Source organism: Pteropus alecto, unplaced genomic scaffold, assembly GCF_000325575.1.
Source record: "Pteropus alecto unplaced genomic scaffold, ASM32557v1 scaffold74, whole genome shotgun sequence".
Lineage (NCBI taxonomy): Eukaryota > Metazoa > Chordata > Mammalia > Chiroptera > Pteropodidae > Pteropus > Pteropus alecto.
This window is the reverse complement of record NW_006436291.1, coordinates 325,467-338,481: the sequence shown is the minus strand read 5'-3', so window position 1 is coordinate 338,481 and position 13,015 is coordinate 325,467. Positions and strand designations below refer to the sequence as shown.

General features: G+C 60.0%; 1 protein-coding gene across 1 annotated transcript in view; it reads right to left on the bottom strand.

Moving 5' to 3' along the window:
* The window catches only part of CFAP46 (cilia and flagella associated protein 46), a 67,203-nt gene that overhangs the window by 51,820 nt on the left and 2,368 nt on the right, over positions 1-13,015 (bottom strand). Inside the window, 9 exon segments of the mRNA XM_025047544.1 lie at positions 230-420; positions 2,117-2,215; positions 5,446-5,545; positions 8,380-8,490; positions 9,031-9,125; positions 9,563-9,686; positions 10,435-10,599; positions 12,154-12,218; positions 12,710-12,841. Of these exon segments, the coding sequence (XP_024903312.1) occupies positions 230-420; positions 2,117-2,215; positions 5,446-5,545; positions 8,380-8,490; positions 9,031-9,125; positions 9,563-9,686; positions 10,435-10,599; positions 12,154-12,218; positions 12,710-12,841 (1,082 nt within the window).

The following is a 13,015-nucleotide window of genomic DNA, read 5'->3' as shown; positions in this document are numbered from 1 at the left end:
CCCGAAGCCCCGCCCCCCCAGCGCCCCCTCTGACTTCCCTCAGGACACAGAGAGACAGGAAGCCACCCCCACGTCTGCTCCCCTGTGGGGCTGAGTCCCTCGTCTGTGAGGCCACCCTGCAGCGTCCCAACGCTGTGACACGCCTTCGGGGAACGAACGCTGCCCACCCTCTCCTGCCCCCCGTCAGGCCTCTCCGAGGGGCCGGCCCACGACGCGCCGCACGCGCTACCTGTCCACCTTCTCCAGGATCGCGGCGACGCTGGCCAGCGGCCTCCGCAGCTGGCGCCGCAGGCTGTGCTGCAGCAGCGGGAGACACAGGTTCCACTGGGTGGTGCACAGCACGTGGATGACCCGCAGGTCGCCCAGGCGGACGGCTCGCTGGAGCGCGACGTCCAGTCTCTGTATTATGCTCAGCTGGCTCTGCGGGGAGACAGGGACCGGTCCGTGAAGACTGCCCGGCGAGTGGCGGCCATCGGGCCTGCCCGCACGACCTGGGGCCCCGGCAGCCCTGGGCGGACCCCGAGCCCGGGACGCGTGAGGCCCAGGAGGCAGCGGGTGGGGCCAGACCCGTGGTCAGACGCTGTCCATGCGGACGGCCTATGGCCTACGCAACCTTCTCCGAAAGGGTCTGGCTGCCTCACGAGGCTGCAGTGGACGTGCCTCTGTGCATCGCCCTCCTGTTTCCTGGCCTCGTGTACTTGGGGGCCTGGGCCCCATCAGCCGTGCCGCCTGGAGACGACCTGCCCCAGCCTGCGACACGCGCCCCCCACGGCCAGGCCCTGGTCCCGGCCTCACGCCCCACACCTTCCCCGGGGCCTCGGGCTCTGCTCACACTGCGCCTGGGCCGGGGTCACGCCAAGCTTGGGATCCCCGAGCCCAGGCCAGCAGGCTGCAGAGACACGGCGTCAAAGCCCCAGGAGCCAATGCCTGGGGTCCTCGCCGGCGGAGGCAGAGGCACCGGCACCGCGTGGCCACTCGAGCAGGCCCGAGCACCACGCCCACGGCCGCCTGAGAGACAGTTCTGCCACATGTCTCCCCCGCCCGCCTGCCCGCTGGCAGATGCCGCCACAGCACACGGCCGTCTGCGACAGGCGTGACCTCCCTCGAGAGGGTCAGCGCCGGCGGGTCAGCCCATTGGCAGCCCAGCAGGGACACGAGTGACCGGCAGGTGGAGGTGAGTATGCCACGCAGAGCGGCCGAGGGCGTGGAGCACGGAGCTCTCCTCTCCGTGCAGGTGGCCGGCGGGGCCCTCCCAGGCCAGGCGGGTGACACGGGACGAGGACAGCCTGGCACGTGGGGCTGCTGTGAGGGCCCCACGAGCAATTCCAGGCAGTGGCCGCCTCGCTAGCGGCCAGTATTCTATTCCAACGAACTCTCGTTCCTTCTTCATCTGCGGAATTCTTACTAAGGACTAGCGTACGAGGACCTCTGGTCCCTTTTGCGGGGCGGCTGCCGGCCCAGACCTCTGTCCGTGAACAGGCCCGAGCGTGGGGCCGGCTCTTTGGGACAGCGGCAGCCCTGCACCAACTCATCGGAAAGCCAGTCGCCTTCTCTGCGGCCACAGACGGAACCTTCCACAGTCTACGGTTTTGAGTAGGGCAGCTGAGAAAGTCAGCGCGGCTGCAGTGACAGCGCCACACAGCGCCCCTGCCCACACGCCCCTCCCCTGCAGCGACCTCACCCCATCCCCAGAGCCCGTCAGGGCTCCAGGCCCAGGGAGCTCACGGCCCCTCGCTACGGCAGGGGTGACTTTGTGCCTTCCCAGACCTGGGCCAGGTGGCAAGACCCTCACAGAGATACGGTGTCCTTCTCCAGGGCGGGGTTCCCGGCCTGTGGGGGGTCGGGGGGCAGCTCCACAGACCACAGGGCTCAGCCAGAGGCGGCTCCCAGCCCTAGCCCTGGCTGCAGGCCCCCAACACGCCCAGCAGACCGAGGTGGCTCCAGGAGCCACGCTCACGGACATGGAAAAGGCTGGTGGCTCAGGTGCCGCCCAAGCCTCCGAAGTGCCTGCCAGAGCCTCTGCTTACGGTGGGGAAACTGAGGCACAGCAGGGCACACGCGAACATGGCACACACACAGCTCACGCGCACGGCCTGCAGCCCCGCCCCGGGCCTACCTCCACGGCCGCTCGGCTGTAGGTCCTGACCTTACTCTCGAGTCTCAGAGCTTCTAACTCGTACTCCAGGCCCTCGATCTCAATCAGCTTCCCGGGGTCCTGCACACACGAGCCATTTTTGTATATATGGAGATTTTTGACAAAAACCTCACACATTCATTAACTTCAAAGACAGTTTTAAGTTCTAATTAATGTATAAAGTAGAAATTCGACAAATTAAAATCATAAGATCACACAAAAATATATTTTAAAACTTAAAATGTTTTCAAAAGATGCAAAGATTTAAGTAAGAAAGCTAAAAGAAATTTTTTACCGTTATCATAGAGGGAGAAATACAGTTCACGTCACTGGACACGGAATTTGTAACTAATTAGAGCGACTGGACAAGCCGCTCGCTGACTTGCTCCCGGCCGGGCCTGCCTGGCCCTGGAACCCAGCTGCCCCCGCCCCCGCCCGCTGTGCCCAGTCGGCTCCCGCAGCCAGTCCAGTCTCTGCGTGGTGGAGAGGCTGTGTACACACAGGAAGCCCCAAGAGCCAACTCTGCGCGGGTCCTGGGGGCTCCGGGGGCTGGTCTCGGGAGGGACAGGCCCTGACCGGCAGCGGGCACTCTTCAGCTCGGACGGCAGTCTTCAGAAGAGGGGCTGGAAGTGGGGTCACCGATCCCAGGCCGCCTGTGCGAGAAGCCTCCGTAAAACCCCAACGGACGGGCTTCGGGGAGCTTCCGGGTGGTGAGCCCATCCACGCGGGGAGCGAGCGCACCCCAACTCCATGGGGACAGAAGCTCCCGTGCTCGGGACCCCCCAGGCCTCACCCCACACGCCTGCTCACCTGGCCGCTCGCCTCTGCCCTTGACCACGTCCTCTATGATATAATAAACCCGCAGACGTGTGTTTCCCTGAGTTCTGCGAGCCACGTAGCGAACGGACAGAACCCGGGAGGGGCTGTGGGAACCCCCAATTTGTAGCCAAGTCAGACAGAAGTTGGGGGTGACCTGGGACCTGCTGCTTGCGATCGGCACGTAGGTGGGGGCAGTCCCGTGGGGCTGAGGGAGCCCTTAGCCTGTGGGCCTGACGCTCTCTCCAGGTCGCTCCCATGAGGACCGAGGTGAATTGCAGGGCCCCCAGCTGGTGACGTGGAGAATTGCGTGGTGCGGGAAAAACCTCCACACATTCGGTGACCAGAACTGTCCAGCAGTGGAGTGTTGGGTGAAAACGCACAGGCGGTGGCGACTGGGTCCCCCCCACACGGGTGGCACGTCGCAGCTCACGGCATCTGGCGTCTTTCTTGCTGGCGTCCGTCCGTGTGTCTCCCGTGGGGCAGCGTCTGCTCGGATCTTTTGCGTTTTTTAGGTGGTTTGTTTTCTCAAGTGGTTAGAGTTCTCTATATACTCTGGACGTAGTCCGTTATCAGACATGAGGTTTGAAAAGTTTTTCTCTCAGTATCTGGCTTGTCTTTTCATTTTCCTAACAGTATCATTTAGCGAGCAGAAGTTCTTCATTTAATAAAGTTTAATTTACCAGTTTCTCCTACGGGTTATGCTTTTGATATCCTAAGAATAATTTGCCTCACCCAAGGTCAAAAAGATTTTCTAGAAGTTTCATAGTTTTGATACTTACGTTTAGGTCTGTGATGCATTTTGAGTTAATTTCTGCATATGGTGTGAAGTATGGATTGATACCTTTTTTTTTTTTTACATTTATTCCATGGTTCCGGCACCATTTTTAGAAAACCATTTTTTATCCACCAAATGCCGTTGCACCTTCGTCAAAAGTCGGCTGCCCAGACATCTGTGAGCCTGTCGTGCTGGACTGGGCGACGTCCCTTCACGCCGACGTGACCCTGTCACGGGCCTTCAGGCTACTGCTCCGCGTGTCCAAAGCTGCCTTCGGCCATTCCAGGCTCTGTGTATTTCTGCATAATTCTATATCGGTTTGTCGATTTCTGAAACTCTTCCGCTGGGACTTGGCTTGGGATTGCTCTGAATCTATCCTTCGGTCTGGAGAAACTGGCATCTGAACAGTACTGAGTCTTTCGATCCAAGCCCTGCATTTCTTGAACAGCCAGATCTTTGGAAGAGCCTCGGACCCTCGCTCAGTGTCTCCATCCGCCGTGTGGTCACCTTCCCCGTGCCCTTCGCTGCTCTGTGTCACCTCGAGTCCTGTCTGGTCCCCTCTTCCTTCTGCCTGAAGAACCTCCTTGAAAATTCTTGCAGTGTTTGTTAGTCAGACTCTGTCAGATCTTGTATATTTTAATTCATCCTTATCTGCCTCTGATTTTGAAAGAGAGTTTTCTGAGTGCAGGTTTTTGGTTGGCCATTTTCAGCTTAGGATTTAGGGGCGCCGACCTCAGCTCTCCCGACATGTATTTTCCCCCGGGAAAGTCTGCTCTCACCCTTACTTTTGTTCCTCAGAGCATAATTTTTTCTCCTCTTTAAAGACCATGAAACTTTGAGCCATTATTTCTCAAAATATTTTTTCGGCCCCATCCTTTCTCCTTTCTCCTTCGGGGACGCCGACGACCGGCCTGCTCACCTGCCTGACCTTGCCCGACGGTCCAGGACACCGTGTATTTTCTTCCTAACGTCTCTTCGCTGTTTCATTCTGGATAACCGCATGACTGTACCTTCAAAAGGTTGCCGATCTTTCCTTCTGAAATGTCTACTCTGCTTTACTTTTTATTTAAGGTTCTTGTCTAGGTATAACCGACCAATGAAATCGTATGCACTGGACTCCGGCACACGACGCGGCAGTGGCGGGTCGCCAGCCAGCGTTGGGCGCGCAGAACCACACACCGCCCCCCCGCAGGTCCGACCCCGTGGCCGACGTGCCCCTCGTCCCCTGCACCCTCGGGCCTGGACCCACGATTCCACTCTGCTTCTTTCACGTAGCAATATGATAATGTGCATTTAAAAGCCTTAAAAGTGAGAATTCCCTAGCAATTTCACGTCAATGAACTTACCTGAGGAAAAATCCTAAATGCACATAAAGCTTTAGGCACAAAATGGTCATTGCAGCCTTTACAGAAGTAAAAAGCAAGCGACAACAGGATGTCAATGTCCAATGACAGGGTTGCAGAGTACGTCACAGATCACGAATGTGTGAAACATTGTGCAGCCCTTCAAGTGGGTTACATGAACACCTGGTGGCGGCACAGGCCAGCGCCTATGACCACAGGAAAAGGGAGAAGGGCATGGGCAAAATCGCAAAAATCGCATCTCCACCGTGTCACGTGCACAGAAAGAAAACGCGCCAACGGCAGGTTCAGGCCCCGGAGGGGGCTCTCCGACCACCGCGCGCGGGCACCGGGCACCCACACCGCCGACCACTTACTTTGCTTTCCATCATCTTCAAGTCTGAGATGCAGTCGGAGGAGACCTCCTCGCATTTCAAGGTCAAAGAAAGATGAGCTAATTCAAAAAGCAAGAGGATTCTGGAAACAAAAAAGCAAAGCAGCCATGGGTCAGTAAGGGACAGGAGGGTCCAGCCGCACGGCAGAGCACGCGCCCAGTCAGCACTCGGCTACCGCGAGGCTCGCAGCCGTGGCTGGGAGCAGAGGGTGGACACACAGCTCCGGACTCAAGGCCACGTGAGGAACATCTGGGGACATCACCAAAAACATCCACAGTCACCAGTCAGGGTGTCTGTAGAAATCGACAGGCTGGTGACGGCCTGAGCGACTTTGAAAAGGGACAAGGTCGGAGGCCGGAACCACCCGATCCGAAGAGCCCAAGCTGCAGGCGCACAGGCAGCAGCCCTGGAGCGAGACCGCCGGCTCCTCGGCTCCGGCACGTGACAGCCAAGTCCTGTGCACTTAGGGCGTCCAGCAGCACCGCTGGCAGCCAGCCACTAGGTGTCTCAACAGTGCCACCGGCACCGTCTCCAGACAGCAACCTTCCCTCTTTTTCTAGGTAACTGCCAGTCATAACGGCACCGCCACGGCCCGCGTTGTCACCATCCTCCCTGCTCCCTGCACTGGGAAGGGGCGTGGCCTCCGGACACCCCACTGTCACTGCCAACCTCACCTTCCATCCACTCAGCCTGGGACCAAGAGGGCCCTGGGAGGGCCGCCCCCGCCCCCCGCATGGGCCAGGCAGGCGGGGACTGGGGAGAAGGGACAGCCATAGGTGTAAATGACTGGTTCTCAGTCCTTTTAGGTTTAAGCCGACAGAACTTTCTTCCTGCCCCAGAAGTGTCAGCAAGGCCCTCACGAAGGGTCAGGCTGAGGTGAGACCTAAAGACCCCAGAGGCAGCTCTGAGTCGCTGAGCCCGTGTCCCCAGCAAGCAGAGGACACACCCTCTCGTCCAGTCCAAGGAGCAGCGACCGATGCTGCCTGCACACGAAGCCACGACCGTCCAGCTCACAGACTGTCCTGGCACCCTCTCCGGCCACAGCAACACTGGGGGGCAGACGCCGTGTCAAACCCTGAGGGCAGGGAGGGTGAGCCAGGCGCACGGGCAGAGGCGGCCGACACGGCCGAGGCTGGATCACGGGCAGGCAGGGCGCCCCACACGCGTGCAGTGAGACCCCCAGGGCCGCACCCAGCGTGGCGGCACACTGGGGGCCAGGCCACGCCTCGCCTGCTTCCAGGAACGTGCCCCACGGGCTCCCAGGGGACCCAAAGGCCTTGTCAGGGACCTCGCTGCCTAGGAAAACTTCACGATGCAGAAAAACGTTCACGATTTATGTAGGAAAGCAGGTTAAAAACTATGTGATCATAATTTTGAAAATATATATTGATACCATATTCGAACTTTCTGTAATAATTACATTTAAATTTGAAATGAAAAAGTATGAGTCATTTAAAAAATACGCATATGTGCAACCCCTGGCCATGGAATCTGTGTCAGCTGAAGAGCAGTGGGGGAAGTCACACACGAAGTGACCACAGGAACACAGGACGTCTCTGTGCGCCCTCATCCAACCCAGCTGCAGGCCACGTCAAGGTGCCCGTGGCCCTGCGTCCTGCTGCCACGGCCTGCGGGACTTCTCCCCTTGAGTAACTGCTTCTACCCAGCAGGAGACCCGCACCCCGAGCAGCCACCGCCCTGACGAGGTGGCAGGCGCTTCTGCCTTCCCTCGTACTCACGACTGCCCCCCACCGGCTTTGGTGAAGGAAGCTGCCACGTGGAGAGGCACGGACCAGGCCAGCACCCGCAGGAGCGCGGACCACGCCTGCCCGCCGAGCCGCAGAGGGGACCCCAGGCCCTGACGGCCACTGCCGGATCCCCGCCCCGCGCGCAGCAGCTCAGGCTGCTCCGTGCTGTCATGTGACAGCAGATCGCTAACACGCCCCCACGAGTCTTCTCGGCTGAGTGACACGTTACCACACACTGGGTGGCTTAAAATGACAGAATGCTACTCGCTCACCGCTCGAGAGGCGAGAGGTTCAAAGTCTGGGTGTCGCAGGGCCGAGCGCCCTCAGGCTCTGGGAAGGAAATACGCATTGCCGCCGGCCCCCACCGCACCCCGCCTCTGCTGTGGCCAGCACCTGCGGCCCCGGCTGCCGCCGCGGCTCTGTCCCTCTCTCTGCCTCCCTCCTGCCGCGGCCCCCTCCATGCGAGTCTGTGTCAACTCCCCTCCTCGAAAGGACAGAGGCGCAGGCGGCGAGGGCGGAGACCTGGCTGTGTCTTTCTGAGAAACACAATTCAACGCACGACACCACCGAATCGACGCTCGAACGACAAAGTGAAAACGCATCCAAAACAACGGCTATGCGCAAAGGGCCAAAAGGCTTCCTATGCAGGGTGCTGAAAAATTCACTGAGCGCCGAAACGACGAGCCGCCGCACGCGTGAGCCGGGGACAGCGGGGCCCGGGACAGCGGGAGCCGGGACAGCGGGAGCCGGGACAGTGGGGACAGCAGGCTCAGCAACAGGTTCTTTACTCCCCGTTCTTTTAAAGTACGTGAGAATGTGACAGCTGCTGGACAGGGAAAAATCCTGTCACCGCTGTGGGAATAAAGGAGGGGGACACTCCACACTCTCTGTCCCCTCCGGCTCAGCTTCCCACTGGCGGGAACTTAACCCGGGATCATTGTCACCCCCGCCAGCGCTCAGAGGGTTCCGGAACGCACAGAATGAAAAAGCCCAAATGCTCGGGGGCAGCGTTTGTCCACCTGCAGAAATCGTGCGGCCGGCGGAAGGCGGGAGACTAAGCACCTCCCGGGAGTCACGCGTGACGCTGGAGTGTCCCGCGTGCAGTGACGCGCCCGCCGCCCAGGACGCAGCGCTGGCAGCTGCCGGGGAGGCCGGGAAGCGAACTCACTTCTCCTCCCTGACCGAGGGGAAGCGCTGGTGATTGTAGTAGCCCAAACGCTGGTGCGTCTTCCTCAGGATCCTGCCCACGTCTTCAGGCAGTTCGTTTTTATCCAATTTCCTAGAATTAATTAAACGTTAAATAACCAAAAACTCCTGTCAGGTTTGTTCGAATTATCGTAAAAGGAACTCTTATGAGGTGATCCGCGCTGGCCAGAGGCCCAAACAAACCGCCCTCCTCCTCGGACCCCAGACCATTCGCACCTGCTGGCTCAGAGGACCCCCGGACGCCATGCACAGGGGGTTCCTACATCAGCGCCTGCGCGGGGCCCGTGGGGGGCACTGGGCCCTCTGCACTCCTGCTCTGGGGCCTGGGACCGGCCCCTCTGCTCCCTCCCGTCCCCTCGCTCGCTGGCCTCCTCGCTCCCCTGGCCCCTTCATACGGCTGGTCCCGCCTGGTAACTCCTTTCTCCCAGGCACCCCAACAGCCCCCCTCACTTTGCTCAGTGCCACGGCCGTGTCTCCGGCCTCACCTGGCACAACCAGCTGGTGACTCTGCCCTATGACCCTCGCTGGGGTCCCCGCAGCCTCCGCTGGCCCAGCCCGCCCCCCGCACGAGGCTGGGACCACTTGGCTCTGGCCCCCTCTCCAAACCACTTACGCCCTTAGCGTATTCATGTGGAACGTGACGGACATGCTGATAGAAGCTCTCTTCTCTTCCTTTAACTGAAGCTCGTCCATCAGCTCATGGCGCACCTGTGACCGAACGAACCCGAAAACCAGCTAGATTTAAACGGATCATTTGGTAGAGACCCAGGTATTGTGTTTAGCTATTATTTTGCAAACACTCCTCCTTTAACGTTAATATTCGCAAGTAACAGTATCTTTTCATTAATTATGTTTATTATTTCGCTTTTCCCACACAGAGGAACAAATACGTTCCGAGTGCTCTTCATACACATCGTTATGGTGATTACTTTATCTTCACAAATTTTCTGCTTTTTTTAAATTCAACACTGTCACAAAGGAAATAACCAGAGTCGCAACGAAGAAAACAATTTCGTTTTGTTTTCTTCTTAGGTGTGTGTCTTACATTCCGCGTGGACGGACCCGTGGCTGTTTCGACAGTGTCCTGAGCAGTGGCATTTGAGGAAGGCGCCCCCTTACCTACATTTGTTAACACGCCAGCTCACCATGACGGAGAACAGCTGCCGGTATCTGTGGGGCGCGTTGGCCTTCGTGAACGGCGCGGCGGTGGCGCAGAACCTCGCGGCCTCCTCCGTCCTCCCGGCCCGCAGGTAGCACTCCAGGAGCTCCCTGGGGACCACGCGCGCGGTGGGTGTTAAGCCTGCTGCAAGTGTCTAACGAGCAGGTCATCACCCTTGCGTCATTCGCGTGTCTCACACCTCAGAGACACGACGGGCCGCCCTTCGCCCCACGCCTGGGGACGGAGAGCCAGGCCGCTGCTGGCAAGAGGGAAATGTCACTGTGTGGGACGCTGGAAATGACGCCGCCTGTGTATCTTTTCTGTGAGAGGCTCCCCGGATGGCCGACGGCCGGGAGGAAAGCCTGCTGGTTCTGGCTCCGGCTTCAGGACGGACCCTCTGGCCCCACCTGCGGACACGGTCGCCAGCCATGGCGCACGGACATGGCACTCGGCATACACAGGGACAGTGTGACAGACTCCTCCAGTGCCCTCTGCCCGAGATCCACCTGCTGACCTGTCGCTGTGGCTTCCCGTGCCATCGGGGCCGAGGTTTCTGCCGAAACGTCTACTCTGGGACCAACGTGCTGAACTAAGTCCTGACCCCCAGGAGCCACGGCTCTGACCCAGTGCGCATGTGCTGGGTTTCAGTCGAAACACTTGTCCTGCTGTCACTAACCCACACGGCCAGGACACTGCAGTGTCGTCTACAGAGCTTAGACGCATCTTCGGACAAGACACAAAAGACCACAGCTCCGTGACTGGAGGTGGGAGCGAGCGGTGGCCTCGCGGCTCGGTGAGAGGGCCGCCCCCCGAGGCGCGGGCAGGGACGGGGTCTGCAGGGCGGCCGCCCCCACTCACAGCATCAGCTCCGCCTGCCAGTCCTTGTCTTCCTCCTCCGTCTGCTGCAACACGCTCACGATCTGGGCGAGGCTGGGGATCAGGTGCTGACAGTACCCCGGCTTGAGGAAGGGCCTCGCCATTTGCCAGTACAGGACCGAAGCGTTGAACACCAGGAAGTAATACCTGCGGCGCGAGCAGAGGAGACCTGGAGTCCCCTGTCCCGAGCATCTGGGACTCACAGTCCAGGCTGCATGAGCGAACATGCATCGCCCTCCCAGCAGCCACGGGCACCCAGCTCAGCCGAAGCCACAATCTCCCGGCCACGGGCTCCTGGTTCCTGACTAGAGAGCTCGTCACTCACTCGGCCACTCCACAAAGCGATCGGCCCCCCGTGAAAATGTACCAGTAAGGAAGGCCTCCTTTGGCTCCCAAGGGATAGACAAGAATAGGCAAGTGTAGGAGAAATCAAGAAGGCTTCCTGGAGGAGGTGACATCCTGCTGAGACCCAAAAGTGACCAGGAATCAGCCAGGAAAGCAGTGCAGGGCATGAAGTTTGGGCAGGTGGAGGAGGGAGCAGATGCTCTGAGGAACAAAGTCTCTGAGCCAGTGCAGGAAGCGCCACGTGTGGGGGAAGCGGGGCTTTCTCCCGAGGGCTGCCGGCTGCCGGGAGCCGCCTGAGGAACTGAGCGCGGGGGTCACAGGGGTCGACTCGCGCCTTCCTCTAGGCCTCTCCGGAGAGGCTCCGCCTCGCAGGCTGCCAGGTGCCTGGCGCTGCTCTGCGCTGGCAGTTAGAGGGCCGTGTGCTGCCCATCGTCACCCAGGACGCTGGCAGGACAACGCCGCTGGTCCCTCAGGGGCTCACTCAGCACCCCGTCATCCTCCATCCCGCTGTGTCCACATCTATTCTATTCTCAAAGGTGGTCCTGACAGCCCCCAAGGCTCCTGGTCCCCCATCGGGCAGCCTGCAGGTATCCCCAAGATCCCTGGCGTGCAGCAGCCACCAGGCCCCTCCCCAAGGATGCTCACCGCTCCGGCTTCACCGTTCCAGGGTACGGTCCCCTCGCAACACACACTGTCCTTAGAACCTCAGGCTTGAGGCCACTGGCTTCCCTGTGTGCACAGCCTCGCTGGGTGAGCGCTAGGGGCTGGGCCCTGCGTCCCCACACCCAGTCCAGGCCCCGGCCTATGGGCCATCAGAGACAGGAGAGCGAGGGACTGAGCCCAGGACTCACGCCGACACCTCCTCTAAGTGTCGTGTCCTGTTTAAATAGCTCGTATTTAAATGTGCAGTTTGTATGCAAGCTTAACGGTTTCGATAACAAGTTTCAACGAAGCAGCTTTCATTAAGTAGAAAACGGTGCTGGAGTTTGGGCCGGATCCCCTCCGCAGATGTGAGGCCTTGGCCCCGGTGGTGGCCAGAGCGAGTGCCGGCCAGTGGGGGCAGCACACAGAGGGAACCAAGATGCTGAGCCCCCGAGAGGCCGTGGTGAAAGGAGAGGCCCTCAGAGGTGCCGAAAGCCACCTGCACATTCCAGAAGCCACGGAACAGAGCAGAGGACACAGCTAAGGACCGTGTGCGCACGGCCCGGCTCTGGGCTCGAGACTCGTGGGCACAGCCACAGGGGCACGAGAACACAGACGAGGACAAAACCCTACGGTCTGAACAGAGCCCCTGGTGTCCCCTGGTTCCAAACCTTGTCTGCGGCCCTTTAGAAACGGCAGAGCCCGCAGGCCTACCTCGGTTCTCCCTTGGCAAAGTTGATGGCCTTCATGTACTGAGTCACGCAATTTTCGAATTCCTCCTAAAACGACATAAGGGTGCACGATTAAATCGAACTTGCCACCGAGACATCAGCCGCTGCTCACGGCCACTTCTGTGAACATGAGCCTCACTAGAGTCGGCCTGGCAGCCCCGGCCGCTGCTCTCTCCCCGGCCCATGGCACCAGGATGCAAAGGCCAAACGTCAAACAGGATGCAGGGCAGACACCAGTGCTTAGGAAGAAAACAAAGAGGAGACGCTGCAAGTTTCACATCACTGAAGACAAATCTGGTCACTTCACTCTTGAGAAAAACACTTTAAGATTTGTCTGGCCGGACACGATTTTGGAAGGGGGTAAAACAGGAACTTCTGATAGAAGACATGGGATTTTGAGGAGACTCGAGGCAACCGCTGTGAAAAAGTTCCCGAAGGCCAGACAGGGGCGCGTTCCCTTGAGAGCGGCGGCCCCGCCGGCCCCCGGAAGCTGAGGGCGGGGCACGTGGGGGGGGGGCGGCCCCCCGGGGCCCCCTCACCAGGTTGTCCGTGGACTTGGGGGCGCACAGCTGGGCCCTGCACAGGTGCGCTCGGCCCAGAAACTGGGTGACGGGCCCCTTGGCCTTGAAGTACATCTGGATGCAGTCCTCGCTCACCGCCGGCTGCCCCATCTGCAGGGGGCGGGGCCCGGAGGGGTCTCTGAAGCCGGCTTTGTTGGCCGCGGCCTCCCTTCCCACCGGGTCCCGGGTCCCGCCCTCGGCGCCCCCCCTGTGCCGGGTCCCCGGCCCCGCTCTGCCTCCAGCCAGGCCCGGGGGCCGGGTCTCCCGCAGGTGGGGGCGGGTAAG